This window comes from Amborella trichopoda, chromosome 1 (genome assembly GCF_054954075.1).
Source record: "Amborella trichopoda isolate Santa Cruz 75 chromosome 1, AtrichopodaSantaCruz75HAP2 v2.0, whole genome shotgun sequence".
Taxonomy (NCBI): Eukaryota; Viridiplantae; Streptophyta; class Magnoliopsida; order Amborellales; family Amborellaceae; genus Amborella; species Amborella trichopoda.
The window spans coordinates 57633306-57649687 of NC_142336.1; the positions used below are offsets into that span (position 1 = coordinate 57633306).

The 16382-nt window shown below is 33.0% G+C and overlaps 1 protein-coding gene across 2 annotated transcripts; it reads left to right on the plus strand.

Annotated features, from left to right (window-relative positions):
- The first annotated feature begins 6753 nt into the window (after positions 1-6753).
- LOC18440732 (Mitochondrial substrate carrier family protein) lies at positions 6754-14377 on the plus strand. 2 transcript variants are annotated; one of them, XM_088848383.1, is made up of 6 exons: positions 6754-7031; positions 8149-8239; positions 9106-9200; positions 10598-10931; positions 13061-13295; positions 13810-14377. In XM_088848383.1, the coding sequence occupies exons 2-6, from the start codon at positions 8156-8158 to the stop codon at positions 14052-14054; spliced, it is 993 nt and encodes a 330-aa protein (XP_088704509.1). In that variant the 5' UTR covers positions 6754-7031; positions 8149-8155; the 3' UTR covers positions 14055-14377. The 2 variants fall into 2 exon arrangements, with proteins under 2 accessions (XP_088704509.1, XP_011625844.1); XM_011627542.3 differs by lacking the exon at positions 6754-7031 and having other exon boundaries at positions 7347-8239.
- The last annotated feature ends 2005 nt before the right edge of the window (positions 14378-16382 follow it).

Here is a 16382-nt window from a genome sequence, read left to right on the forward strand (position 1 = left end):
CGGTATAATATATAACATGGTATATTTTATATTTATTTTATTATATAATATATAATATATAATAAAATATATTACATACATGAGGGAAAAGTTTATATAGAGCCGAGGCTCTAAACAATCAAATCAGATCCTACCTCAAAAATTTCCTTAAAATATGTTGTTTTGTTGTTCAAATATCTTCAAATTGATCATCTCGACATCAAGATGCATGGACATGAGAAAATAATGGATTTCAACGTTTGGAAATAGTGTATTATGTAACATATTTTTGGACCATCAATTTTCAATATTTTCAAGTTTTCATAGATTTCTACTAATTTTGAACCTTTAAACTTTATAAATAAATACGAAAATATATTTTAAGGCTATAAAAAAGATTTCCAGTATTGAAACTACATTTCTCGATACTATTTGAAGGTAGGCTCTAATTTGATTGTTTAGAGCGTACGCTCTATACAAACTGCACCCTATATATAATATATATAACATAGTATAATATATGACATTGTATATTTTATAATATATTATATAATAAAATATATTATATACATAAATATATATACTATATATGATATAATATAAATAACATAGTATAATATATGACATTGTGTATTTTATATTAATTTTATTGTATAATATATAATATAAATATATACTATATATAATATAAATATATATTAATAATATAAATATAATAATATATATTACATAATATAATATATAATATCTATAAATATATATACTATATAATAATATAACATAATAAAATATATAATATAATAAAATATTTAATTGATTAATATTTATTTGTAGTATAATATATATATATATATATATATATATATATATATATATATATATATATATATATATATATATATATATATATAATAAAATAATATAAATACAAATATAAATTAACAATCTAAACATAAATATGAAGAGCAAGGCAGAAAAGGGTTTGAGGAACCAAGTTCCTATTTTAAGTTCCATCATTTTAGATAGAATTTTTTTTTTTAAGCACAAGAGAATAAATAAGTTTTAGCGGGAACTTCTTTATTGTATAAGTTCTGTGTGCATCAAACACGGAACTTGTGCAGTAATGAGGAAATTCCTTCTTCTCCCTTAACTTCATGTTGTCAAACACGCCCTTATTAAAGTGAAAAAAATATAGAAGTTGCCTTTTGGTACTTTTTTGAGTACTTTTATAGGGTCAATATACAATAAGACTATTTAGTTTGGTAGAAAAATGTTTCATTCTTTTCTAAACTTTACTTTTCAGTCTACCATTTACCACTCTCAAAGTTCAATAAAACTTAAATTTGAGATTGTGCCAAATGACATACTTAGGAGCCAATTTTAGATTTAACAACTTGGTGTATTTGTGACATCTACATACAAAATACTACAATCCCATTATAGTGCGTATAACTAACTTAAGGAGTATCTCACACTATACAATAGCTCCCTCAAGCAAAAGAGCTACTTGAGAAGATATATTTTTTTTTTATGTATAAATTTTGGGGATCTAGCTAAGAATAATCAGATAATTATTTTTTAAAAAAATTGATTTTGAGTTCTTCAGCGCTTAAATCTTGCCCTCCAAAAGCTATTTAATTTTGGGATGTTACTTTCTTTCAAGTACATAAGAGTGTGCAATTTGCAATTTTCTTTTCTCGAATTTGGTCGCTAGGTGCAAAAGGTTGAATACCAAAAAACTTGGGTCCAAAAAATACTCATTGCTCAACTTTTATCTAAGGAAGCAAAGGTACAATATGCTCCCATAGGTGCATCACATATTTTGGGCCCGTTGAATAATAATAGTCTCATTATCTACTCTCCCATTTTACATTGGTTTGTTGAGCAAATGTACAATATACTCCCACGGGTTAATTCATGATTTGGCACAGGTACCTTGTTCTAGAGTTTTACGGTAATGAGCTATAAATTTTTTATTTCTCATTTATTAATGAAAAACGGGTATCCCCCCCCCTCCCAAAAAAAAAAAAAAGGTGCAGCACATATTTTGAGCCCGTTGTATAACAATCTCATTATATACTTTCCCATTTTACATTGGTTTGTTGGTGATCTTGTTTGGATGCCATATTCATTCTTGGTGGTCATTACACAAGATCACTAAAACATGGATTTATTAATACTAAATGCTATAATCAAACAAAAATTCAGTTTGAATGAAACTCAAATGCATTTCAAAAAATCTTCTTGGATGGAATCTACATATAATATTGGTAGATAATGACATGCATGTTGTTGAATAATCTCAACCGTTCATACCATATTTAGATGTCCATTTAGCCGTAGGTCCTTCCAACGTGTATCCCATGTCTAAAACCCAAGATGGTCGTCTTCCTTTCAAATGCAGACTGACTTTTTGGACAGAGTCTCATTTTTTCCTTGACATTTGACCTCTGTTTTGTTTTGGCAAAATTGATATAACGTGTTTATCAATGTGGAAAATCGTTTGTGAAGGTCGTACAAAATTAAAAATCAATATGCACGTGTCAACACCTATACAAAATTATCGTTAGAGATCAAATAAAATTAAAAAAATCAGTATGCACGTGTCAACAGCTATACAAAACTGTCTTTAGAGATCAAATAAAGTTAAAATGTTGTAACCTGATTTGTAGAAATCAGGCTCTAGTGGGACGGTATAGAGTTATCATTTTTTCAAAATATATTTTGACAGAGTCTTAAAAATATTGTCAAATTTATATCGTTCAACTCAAATAAATGGCGTTAAAGTATGATTACAACCTTATACAAACTTCACCGAAAATTTAAAAGGAAAAAGTATGTGTAAGGTGTCTTGGAGATCCGTTCCTTATTACGATTGACAGCTAAAATGATTCTTACTCTATAAACATGAACACAATACTCGAGTAATGCATCCACCATTGAAGTTTTTAGGGAAAATTATACGAGGCTGCTACTATATAGAAAACAACGTGTTAGTTTGAGAAATTACTTCTGTCCTTGGATTATAGAAATCGGGTGGACCAAATGCTTCTAGGAAGCAATTTCATCTAGTGTGCCTTTGGCTACGGTGGTCAGTTCCCCATTTATCTGGCGTTAGGGTACTTTGTTTCATCGCACACTCAAGCTTGTCCTCGTGATAAAAAAGGTCGATTTTGCAAAAAAAAAAAAAAAAAAAAAAAAAGAAGAGTTTTTCAGCTCGAAAGGCTTATGTTGATCATATATGGGCAGCTAGATCCAACATTAGAAAAAGAGCTCTGTTTTAATTGGCTAGCGCTTGACAATTTATGACCCTATATTCGAGGCTCAATTCCTACCAAAGGTAGGGGCCCTCTCCCCAAGTACTCACCCAAAAGAGAAAAAGTAGATCCCTGAAAGTCAATCTTTATTTTTTCTTCAAGAACTTGTTTCGCCCAGCCCAAAAAAGGAGAAAGGCGAGCTCCTAAACTTCCCCTCTCCAAAAAAGGAGAAGGGCGAACTCCTAAATAGGAGCTCGCACCTCTTATTTTTGAGGAGTCCGAGCTTCCAGCTTGTGCCTCCTACTACAATAATAGTACAGTACTCTAACTTATAAAAAAGAAAAGAAAAAGTGCAGTAATCTCCATTCCCCCGTGAAAGTATTAGGAAAAGAAAAAGAGGAGTTAGAGCTTCCAGTTTGTGCCTCCTACTACAATAATAGTACAATACTCTTACTAATAAAAAAAAAAAAAAGTGCAGTAATCTCCATTCCCCGCGAAAGTATTAAGAAAGGAAAAAGAAAATGCTACATTCTATCAAAAAAAAATAAAGAAAAATAAAATGCTACAATTTCTATGGAATTCCCGAGTGTTAAACACTCCTAGAGCAAATATCACACGTAGAATTAGAAGACCTATGTCAATATTATTCAAAACTTTCCTTCTTATCTATTCCATCTTCCTTATCTCTCCAATATTTATCCACCACTCAATGATCAACCCCACAGTTAGCCTCCCTAGATATCAAAATGCATCGAGTTGTAGCCTCTAAATGCAAATTGCCACACTCTAAGGGGTTGTTTGGATACTAGGAAATATATTGTCTGTAAAATATATTATTGGCGTAACACATTACTGCATAATACATTACTTGCAAATGGATTGTCACTGTTTGGGTAGTATTTTGATGCAACATGGGAAATATATTGCTACTGTTTCGCTATGTCCTGAAGAAATATGGGTAATGCATTATTAAAACTTATCATCATCATCATATTTGTTGGCTTCCAACAATTCAAGAAAAGATGCAAATATGATGCCTTCATTTCATTATTAATTCATTCAAATTGTGAAAGTACCAATATGAGAAGCTTAGACAGACTAAAAACTAGAAATTGCATACAAACAATATAAATTATTTGTAGAAATGTAGAATTTTGCTCAAACAAAAGACACAAAAATAGAAAGTCATGGACAGAGGAGATCAAGTTTAGCATCACAAAAAAAAAAAAAAAATGAGTATCTTACACTATAAACACCAATCTCCATACATTCAATAATCACAATAAACGCACAAAAAAATCAACATGAGTAACTGAAATTATTTTCATTGTATGAATTGAACAAATAATAACAGAAAATCTAAATATCTTATACTATATGGATCAAGCTCCATACAGATCAGAGAAAAGAAAACGAAGGAAAGGCATCATGGTACATAGTTCATGAGATTAAATAATCAACAAAAATCAAGAGAAAAGCATCAACGTAGATAATAAAGTGCATTCAATGTCCCAATAAATCAAATAAAAATTATCTGAAAAAAAAGAACAAGGATACCAAACAGATCGATTCCTAAAAGAAAAAAAAATTAAACAGATCGATCCCTAAAAGTTAAAATGTAAAAGAAAATACCACGAAATGGATACCAAACAACTCGATTTATTAAAAAGAAGCAATTTCATAACAAATCCATTCACAATTTCTTCATGCGTTCGTAATTGCAAACAATATGTGAAACCATGATAAAGGACATGGAGAGTCCAAAATGTCCGTAGAATGATACTCAAATAAGGCTGGGTAGAGATACAAGTGTGAAGATTAATGAGAGCATACCTTGAAGTGAATGTGAGATTGGGTGTGAAGAACTTGGGGTTATAGAGGAAGAGTATACCTGAGCTTCAAGGGCTTGAAAGGGGTAGATAGTGAGTGCGGGATTGGGTGGGAAGAAATTGGGGTTGTAGAGGAAGAGAGAAGAGGCGGCTTGAGTAGAGTAGAAAGAGAGGGAGGGGAATGGGTTTCGTGAGTGAACTTGAGGTTGTAGAGGAAGAGAGAAGAGGTGGCTTGGGTAGGGTAGAGAAAGGGAAATGGGTTTCATGAGTTTTGAGAGAGAACTTGGGTTGCAAAGGAAGAGAGAGAAGATGTGCCTTCGGTAGAGTAGAGAGAGAGGAGAATGGGTTTCGTGAGTTTTGAGAGAGGGGCTAAACATTTCCCATGAGTTTTGAGATAGAGAGAGGCGCGAAACATTTCCCACAAATTAGACACGTGCGGAAATTTTGAGTAATGTATTTTCATTTTCTTACCGTTGACATGTACCCCAACACTGAATATATTATATTTCCTTGTAATCTATTTTCATTTAATAGATTTTTTGGTATCCAAACAAACCCCTAAATACACTTGTAAAAAAAGCATCAACCTTGTAGTGTAGAATTAAAGTGCATGTCAACCAATTAGTAAAAGTTGTTTTTATATTAAAAAATCCTTGAATTGATCATAGTGCCCATGAGGTATATGGATATAATTATGAAAAACTTTCGAGCCAAATAGATTTATTGGTATCCAAACGATCTCTAAATACATTTGTAAAAAGTTTATATAAGGCATCAATCTTGTAGTGTAGAATTAAGGTGCATGTCAACCTATCAGTAAAAGTTGTCTCCATATTGAAAAGTCCTCGAATTGATCATCTTGCTCATGAGATGTATGGATATAAATACGAAAAGCTTTCAAGCCCTAAAACTAGTTCATCTTGTAATATATATTTAGACCGTCTATTTTTCAAAATTTTAAATATTTATAGATCGACTCAATTCACACTATTTTTTGAGCTTTAAGTTTTATTATTACATATTGAATTATATTTTTATGTCACAGTAAATATTTACAACATTTAAAATTACATATTTAGGCAAATATTGGAGGTGCGCCTTAGTTTGGTTGTTTGAGATCGAGGCCTTATACAAACTACACCCAACTTATTTTCGTCCCATTTTTTAGGTAGGTGATGACCATGAGGGCCTCGTTTTGAAGCATGATGACCACAACGCCCTCTCACATCTAATTAGCCGTATCATCTCCCATAAAAAACAGAAAATCACATGGGTATTTTCGTCATAAAAAAATTATACAATTGCCCGTTAAAATTATTCAAAGTAAAAAACCAGTCTAACTTTCCTCTTAAAAATTAAAGATCACCTTTTAAAAAAAATTGTTTCATGCAAGCTTGACCGTATTTCTAATAAAACATACATCCTAAAGATAAATGCAAGTTAGTGTTCTATTTAAAAACAATACAAACTAACCGTCTAAATACTTCCTTATTAAAAATATTATTTATAGTACTAAAGATTACATGTCCTTAATATTAAAATCCATCTTAAAGGCTTGTCTCTCTCTTTCTTGCACAGGGTTAGAGAGCATGAGAGAGAGAGAGAGAGAGAGGGGGAGAGAAGTAAAGAGAGAGAGAGGATATTTTGAACTTTACCCCTATTTTACTAAAAAACGCTGAAAGGGGAAAGCAACCCTATAAAGAGTCCCTGAGAGAGAGAGAGAGAGAGAAGAGAGAGGATATTTTGAACTTATCCCCATTTTACTCAAAAATGCTTAAAAGGGGGGAAAACAACCTTATAGAAGAGTGCCTGACAGGGACTCCTATAATACAGGTTATGTTTAGAGCGAGAGAGAGGAGAGAGAATATGGTTTAAAAAAGAGAGGAAGAAAATACTAGAAATGGTCATGCTTAAAAATAAAAATATGTAAGCATTTTGCCTAAATAATTGAATCACAGGGACCCAGGTGCGTACCTTTCTGCACCTTTTGTTCAAAGGCTCCAAACTTGATATTCATAATTTACAATTGTTTTTTCCTTATATGAATCTTCCTCCGTTATATATTTTTTCTGATAGTAAAATAAAGAGAAAAAAAACTCGTTTTATATGAATATTTTTTATTATATAGTCATCTGAACAATGAGAAATGCTCTGAAACTATTTCTCCAGGGTTCTTTTTGTATTCATTATGATTTAGAATAAAAAAAGAAGATTCAGAACTGATTATAAATTTTGGTTCATGTTTCTTTTACTTTTTTTCCCCTATATGATCTATAAGCTATTTTAACGGGGGAAAAAAAAATAATCTATAACCTATTTTTTATTTTATTTTTCCAGCATCTTTCTTCTCATTTGTTGGTTTTATACAGCTCATTGTTAGATCTTTCATCTCGTGACTGAAACTCGTTTTTCTCTTTGCTTTGAGAAACTGTTTTCAAAAAATCATTTTTAGAGGTTGTTTAGCGATACAAGTTCCATTTTGAGCTCGTAGATCAGTGCATCAGTTAAAGATTAATAGCTGGTTTTGAAATAATACTATGATTTATTGAGAACTTCACATAGTGTAATCCATCAAAATATTGGAAGTCTTTCTGGATTTTTTCTCTGGTTATAGATTTGTTTTTTTCTTTCTAAATTTTTTAGAGGTTAATCATCCAATTGAATACTATTTTCATATGTTCATGGATTTCACTTAGTTTTATTTGGGTGAGATAAGCTGGGGATTCAGTTTTACAAAAGGAGGTCCATATTAGCTATTCTGCTTGAAACCCAAAATTTAGTCTTGTTATTTATTGCTGTTACAGTTAGTTTAGATATGTAGAATGTGATCTCAGTTTTTGAAGAAATAGAATATCTTTTGGTCTTTTACTTTAAGAAAATACAATTGGTCCATGCATTTATATCAGAAGAAATAACAAATTGGTTTTGCATTATCCTTGAAGGAAAAGTGATTTTTAAGGGTGTATTTTTCTTTGAACTTTGTCAATGATGGAGTTTACAAAAAACTCACATAATGAGAAAAGGAAAAGGTTCTTTGGGTCCTCATCATCTTACTTTTCTACATTGTTGGGGGATGTTAATAGTGGAGTGATGTTGCCGAAAGAACTGGAGCTGGAGAAGGAAGGGGTTCTGGAGTTCAGGATTAAGCTCCCTGATGCTAGAGAAGCCATGAAGGTGAGTGTCACTTTTGCTCATGCTCTTTCTCTCTCTACCATTCTCGTCCTTTTCTCTCTCTTGTTATTTATTTGATGAATTGCTTTCCCACTCTTTCTCCTCTCTCTTTCTTAGGTTGTATGTGACTTGGGGTAATTTTTTTTTTTTGGCTGTGTTGATGTTGAAGATTGTTGGCTGAGATTTAAGGGATTTCTTTTTATCTTTTGATATGTTAACGGTGGGAATGGAGGCATCCACCCCCCGAACCACTGATGCCCCAACCCCATTCCCGATCTAAGGGACCGTTGTGTTCCTCCTTCAGTTTCTATTTAGCTCTCTTTGGTGCTTTGAATTTTCCTAGGGATGAAAAACATGGTGGGTATAGTTCTCCGAGATATATTGTTTCTTCTTATCTTTAAATCAACTCTGCCTTTTGTGGTAATGCACTTTTCCATGATGTTACAATCGTTTGGTCGAGTTTAAATAGTAACTGCTGACTAGTAACTATCAAATTCATTCTGAATCTTTGATAATTTTAATGGAGGTGGTGGAAATTCTATCAAATGGTATGATGGAGTTGATGTTGATCCTTGTGGTTGTAGTACTACTTGCTGTCCAAAATATATTGTTGAGGTTAAAGTTGAATCTTTTATCTAGAAGGTTTTTTCTTGTTTATTGCTTTTGCTATTATTCATCTTCCTCTTTTATGGGAGTGATTTTAAGCTTTGTATTAGGATTTATCATTTAATTTATTCTAAGATGCAGCTGCATCCTTTGATATATTTTCTAAAACCCTGTTAACTTTATACTGGAAAACACGAGACGAAATCTTATAGACTTATACTGTTGCTTGGAGAAATATTTGAAGTTTGTTTGACTTGTATCAGGGTTTTTTGAAGAATAGAGAAGTTGCGGAGTTTGTTAGTGGGGCTTTAGCAGGGGCAATGACTAAAGCTGTCCTTGCACCCCTTGAAACCATTAGGTAACTGTTTGAGCTACTTCATTTATTTGTTTTCTTTTTTTCCTGTCCTGTATCGGCATGCTAGTTTTTTATCTGGAGGAAGTCATTCAATTTGAGCATAAAGAACATGCTTGGAGTATTTTTGCACCACTAGTGACAAATTTATAGGTACATCTATTAATTAACTTTGTGGTTTCGTCGATTACACCCTTGGAGTTTGATGCCTAAAATTGTTCTTTTTTTTTTACAATACCTATATGGAATCAAGAAACATGCAAAGAAATCTCACAACCTACCATAATTGCTGTCTTGTGAGACTCTTGAAATTTACCCCTGTGAAATTTACCCGTGAGGTTACATACGTGTTTGGTGGCAACATCATTTCGAGATATTTTTTTGATTAATTTGGGAATATATGATATGGATGCAGGGAAATGTGTTTGTGGTTGTTAATGTGCCGATCTAGTTCTGGATCTTACAAGTGATCAGCTGATTTGTGTTCATGCTTTTCATTTTTCCAAATATTTTGATTGTTGACTAGCTCTGCATTTTTATTGTTTGCATCCCAAAATTAACATGAGCCCCCTTGCTTTGCGTTTAAAAGAACTCGTATTGCCTTTTATGTGACTAAAAATCTTATATTGTAGATATAATTTTTTTTTTGAATGTATTTATGAATCTTTACTAGGTTCCAGTAGTTGCCTCTTAATATTATTCATGATTTTTATATAACATAGCTAGGAATCCTATACTAGCCCAGCGGGAATGTCAAATGCTTTAATGTATTACTGGAGCAAACTGCATCATTGCGTGTGTTGATGTTAGTGATGACAAATGTGAAGCTTAGTGGATAACTACTGCGAAAGGGTAATGTGTGAGAAACATGCAGCTTATGTGCAAGAAGTGCACAGAGATACCTTCAGTAACGGATTTGAGACATGGCATTGTCCAGTTTTTAAAATGTGTTTCTGGAAAAATGGAATTGCACCAATTGCAAGGTATAAACTATGGGTGTAAAACAATTATTATAATGGAAGCTATAATAAAACGAAAACATTTAAAGCCCTCTTTTTTTGTCATGCACCCAAGTAAATTATTTGTGTGAAACTTTGGGTTATTTATGGGAAATCATGGATTTCCAGTCACGTTTTTATAGATGTAGATATAAGAGGCGCAACCCAATGTTTTTTTGGCTGTTCTTTATATTGGAGTTTTTATCAGTTTATAGAACTTGCAATTTTAAATCTAACGAGAGAATGACATCATCCAACTAGCACATGAAACCTCTCTTTCTCATTTGACAATAACTTCAATGGAAACTATCCATGTTTAGGAACCTGTATCAAAGAAGCATCTTCTTGTTTCGTGATATTTTCATGTGCAGCTTTTAATATATTTTTTTCTCTCCAAAATCTCAGAACTAGAATGGTGGTAGGTGTGGGTTCTAAAAACATTGCGGGCAGTTTCTTTGAGATTGTGGAGCAACAAGGTTGCCAAGGGCTATGGGCTGGCAACGCCGTTAACATGCTTAGGATCATCCCAACGCAAGCCATTGAACTTTGCACATTTGAATGTGTTAATCGTGCTGTATCTTCAGCCAAAGCAAAATACAAGCTTGATAATGGCCAGCAGAAGTCCTGGGTTGATATCAGCCTTGGTTTGCCACTTTCTTGGATCTCTCCTGTTGCAGTTGGTGGTGCTGCTGCAGGGATTGTTAGCACATTGTGTTGTCATCCCCTGGAAGTTTTGAAGGTATTACCGGAAAATGTTGGAAAAATTGAGTAGAATATTATTGCATTGTCATTTCTTTGTAAAATGAATGATTTTCTGATTTTTTAATCAGAAAGTGGCGTATATTTGAGAATGACCAGAATGTTTTCCGCTTTAAATTTGATAAGTATGTAGCTTTCGCATTTATTGCTGAAGCAGTAACAAAATGGTTTTAAAAATGTTTATTGGATGCATGTTTGTTCTTTCTACTTGATTTCTGGATGCTTATCTTTAGCTAATGGCTTTGTTTTTGTTGTTTGCGGCATTTATTAATTGTGACAAATCTTATTTTCCAAACCACTTTTTACAACCTTGATTGGTATGAGCTTTCATTCCTATTTTTTAACTAACATTTATCTATTCATTTTCAAATTACTATAAAGTTACTGGTAAAAGTGGATTTTGATACAGTGAATAAAATTGAAAGAGCATACGATATTCAAAAAAATAAAATTGAAACAGTATATGTAGATCCGAGTCAGGAAACCTATAGGAAAATGTTATGGTCAAATCTATGAGTTTGCACACTTTTGTCGTTGGTCGAAATCCCGGGTGACTTTCTCTTATTTGATTAATGCAATTTCAATACGAAAGGATGACTTTGTATTCTAAGGAAAAGCTACAACTAAAGGCGACTTTAAAAAGCATTCTGGAAATGTTAAAGAGAATTAGTCATTAATCCTTATCTCTTTTGGAAAAACAGGGTAGGCAGCTTGGTTTGCTTTTTCAGACAAACTTAGCTAAGAAACAGTGTTCGGTGTTTGTTTGTACTAAAAGTGTTTAGTATTTCATAATTTCATCTAAACAATCCAACGTGGGAAGAGACATCCGTACAGATAATACTCTATATTAAAAATTAGGTTCATATAATGAAAACTGAGATTATTTAATGCGAAGTTATGGTGTCTGTAGTGGTAGAGCTCACTACTGGCTTATGATAGTGACTGGGGTTCGATCCTCAAGGATACCTATTACTTTTAATACTGAATAGTGGTTTTATATGTTATAAATGTACATTTGAAAATCTTGTACAGTTGCACGCCCATTGGCCAGGCGGTAGGGCAGACCTGCATCTTCAATAGGTCATGGGTTCGGATCCTTTTGGAGCTCATTTATTTTTATAGCTTGATAAGAAATTAAGCCTAACAAAAAAATGCTCACCACGTGATTTGAACCCACTACTTTAAGCCCTGTCAAAGTATACTCTACCTCGGGAACCGTCAACTATAGTTGTCAATAATATGCAAAACACTTTAAAAGAAATACCAATACACACTGGAAAAACAATAAAACCATGAACACGTCACGTCAGGGTATCGGGGCAGTGTGCAATAAGAGTTGTGGAGTACTCAGGTAACACTGCCAAGAAAAAAAAAAAAAAAGATTTTTGAGACATACTTTGATCTTACACGAATTCAGTGTTTTACAATTGAGATGTAAGTTCAATTCTTAGTACTTCTTTCTTTTCTGGATTTTTTCCATTTTTGATGAATCGTAATCTCCTCACAAAGGGTCAAGGTTATAGTCTAAATATAAAATCAGTTTACAAAGCATTCTGGATGTTAATTTGTTCAATTGTTTTTTTGCCCTTTCTGGTTTATTCAGGAGATGGCTAATGAATCTAGATCCTACATGTTTTTATTCTGCCTTTTAGTTCAATGCTTCTGTTGGTTGATTCACATAGAATTGTCAACCATGGGAAAATAAACCATCTATATCTGATATATGCATATTGGTACATGAGGCGGTATCCACTGTTTCTTTTTTTCCTTTTCTTCTGTGAGTTGTCCAGGTCATCTATAAAAAATCTGGTCCATTTCCTATAGTATACAATAACTATTCAACGGACTGTGGTATCGCTATAGTCCACTGGGTTCCGCTCTTTTGTCACTGCCCTTTGTCATCTGATTGGATGGTGATGATCCCATTTGACTATAGCTTTTCATACTCCACTGGATTACATGTCATACTACCCTTTTATTTTTGTGTAAAGACCAACCGATATACTACATTGCTCTGAGAAATCTGTAATCATTTAGAGTAATATTTTTTAATTTTTTATTTTAATCTCGCGAAGTATTTTTAGTAATTTTTATACTATATTTCTTCAGGATCGAATTACTGTTAATCCTGAAGTTTATGGTGATGTGAGGCTAGCCCTTCAAAAGATGTCTGAGGAGGGTTTCAGAGGTTATTATGCAGGCATCTCACCTACACTCATTGGTATGCTCCCTTATAGCACCTGCTACTACTACATGTACGAGTCGATCAAGAAGTCATACTGTGGTGCTAAGAAGAAGTCCTCTCTCAACCGAGCCGAGTTAATTGTGATTGGTGCACTTTCTGGTAAAAAGTTTGTATATTTTTGTGTCATGATGTTTATTATAAGCGGTCTAATAAGGTTGAGGAGCTTAAACTTTCTCTTGATCTGTCCCAAGCTTGGGTAAAAGAGGTGGGCTGCGTTAGATAGGCAGCCATCATAAAACTTTGCCACATTTTATTATGAATCCTGATAATGATGATATTTATTATAATTAAAATAAATGTGGGTCACGCTTATTATGACTAATATAAATGTGGGTCGAGTAAATGCGGGTCGAGAGAGAGAAAGAAACCCATTGAACATGAAGGAATTTAACATGTAAGAGTTAGTGATAAAGTGAATGCACCTCTCAAATCTTTGATTATTCTTTATATAACAGGGTTTAGATTTTACTTTCTCAAAAAAAAAAAAAATAGGGTTTAGATTTTATTTAGCAAGAAAAAGAGAGTGATGTGCTGTTGGGCTTGTGGTGTTTTTCTTTCACTTGCAAAATTTCCATGGTTTATTCCGATAATTGGGTACTCCTTTCTTTCTCAGGTTTTACAGCTAGCACCATTAGTTTTCCTCTTGAGGTGGCAAGGAAGCGCCTCATGGTTGGGGGCACCCGCCATACCGACATAATGGGCGCCTTATCAGAAGTAGTGAGGGAGGACGGCCTGAAGGGTCTCTATAGAGGGTGGGGTGCAAGCTGCCTCAAGGTAATGCCTTCCTCTGGTATCACACGGATGTTCTATGAAGCTTGGAAAGATATACTGCTTATGGAAAGGAGAATACCCTTGTAAGAGAGAGAGAGAGAGAGAGAGAGAGAGAGAGAGAGAGAGATTTATTGCAAATGTGTCCGGCCACTTTTTTTTTTGGCACAAGATGGTGGATTGCAATGTCCTCCCTCTCTTTCTCTATAGAATAATTTTGTATTGCTCATTGTATTTTTTCTTTAGACATATTTGTAATTGATCAGGCAGGTGTATCTGTTGTGCTGCTTGATGTTTAATTATGAGCGAATTTACCTTTAGTTGTACTCGGTATATAGAGAAAAAATGTTACCAACCATGAGAAAATGTATGATTTCTTGATGAAATAATGAATTTTTGCTTTGAGGATAAAATAGTCAATGATGATCTGTATCTTTTGAAGATAACATCTTTTAAAAAGTTTATGCTGGGTTCAAAGAATTTCTAAGAACATTGTAAATTACTGAGTTTACTTGGGAATGGGGTTTGGGCATTGGTGGTTAGGCGGAGATGGAGGGCAGTGGTTAGGAGGGCAGATGCTTCAGCATAACATTCTACCTTCCATTCCGTTAAAACACATATATGTTTGTGAGACAATTTACATTTTTCTTCATTCTTTATGATTCCTTTTTTGGGAAAATAGCATTAAAGGGTTCATAGTCTCTTAGAAGTGCTCAAAAGCTCCAATTTCCCACTGCAGGGTTTGGTTTTTAAGTTTTATTTCAAAATGGTATACTTTACCAAAAAGTTTATTAAAATTTTTTTTAAGTACCAATGATTATTAAATTTTTTTCCAAGTACCCATGAGCAACCACTGCAATTTGGTAATTTGGCTCGCCTAAGTTGCTCATACTAAATTACAAAAATATCCCTTCTAATTTTTTGAGAAAGAAAATATGATTGTCAAATGACTAAAATATTTATAATTGTTCAGAGTTTACGAAAACAAACCAACTAATGTTAGAGCTAGTTTGGGAGGAGCATTTCTCATACTATGGAGTGTGACCTTAGGGTTGTAAAGAAGGAAGAATAAAAATAAAATAGTATAAGTATTCAAAATTTTACCCCTATCCTTAGGTTTAGGCTAATTCTTGATCTAGATAGGTGATTCTTGATTTAAATGAGTGAGTGTAAAAACTTCACCCATCCATAATAGGTCGGGTTTGTGTCGCACGAAAGGATTCATGATGAGCACTATTTGGTATGACTTACCACTTTTTATTTTTTTAGGAAGAGGCTTGGGCCCTGGTAGTAGCATCCCCACACTTGGTCACCACATTGTGGTTTCCATACTTATCGCTAACACTACTGTAGTAACACCTTAAAAAATCTAACTCTTAATCTACTTGAAAAAAATAGTTAGGGGCCTCTCTTCCTCACTGAATTACCGCCCCAAAAAAAAAAAATCATGGTATATATTTGCTTCACTAGTTTAAGGAATTGTGATTGTATAACATACCGTACGATGGTTTATCTTTGGGATAAGTGGCATTTCTAGCCGTCAACTATAAAATTGAGTGGCCACGGGTATAATATTTTTTGGCAAATATAAATATTTTTTGAGACTTTGAGCTAGATCCATTGCACATCCTTTCGATTTTACTTTGGTCTATGTGCACGTCTCCCTTAGAAAAAAAAAAATGAAAACCCACATAGGATTCTTCTATTGAAACACAAACTCTTCGAAATAAAAGACCGAGGAGGCATAGGATGTCTTAAGCTTTTGCTTTTGAGAAAGCGAACGGTTCAAGTGTTAGCCGATTTTAAAAAGGCCGATGAAGTGTTAAATTTACCTGATTGAGCTTATGCTAAATCTTTCGCTTGAAAAAACATATTTTTTGAGGAGATAATTGAGTAAATTAAAACAAAAAAAATATAACCCTCTTAATGTAACATGAGATTGTCTCCACCGAAGTAATAATTTTATAAAAGAAGGATGAGGTTTGTATAAAGTGTCCACTTTATACTGTATGCGTAAGACGTACTTCTAAATTTTGTTAGAAGATGGAGTTTTGGTGTCAAAAACTCCATCATGGCCTAACAATCACAAAAGAAAAAGAAATACCCCATATTGGCTTGAAAATCCATATTTGCCTCTTATTATGAAATTTAAATTTTCAAAAACTATACAGATTGAATACATCTATATACACTTGAAAATATTAAAAATAAACTGTCCAAATAACGTGTTACAAGATGCAATGCTTTTAGGATTTGAAATTTTTTTTTTTTTCCTTTATATTCGTACATCTTGAAATCGAGATGATCAATTGGAAGGTTTTTCAAATTTGAAACAGTCTTTTTTATTTGATTTTTTACGTGCATCTTGCTTTTATAATAATATAGGATTGCGTATACGAACTATTTCGATGAAATAAT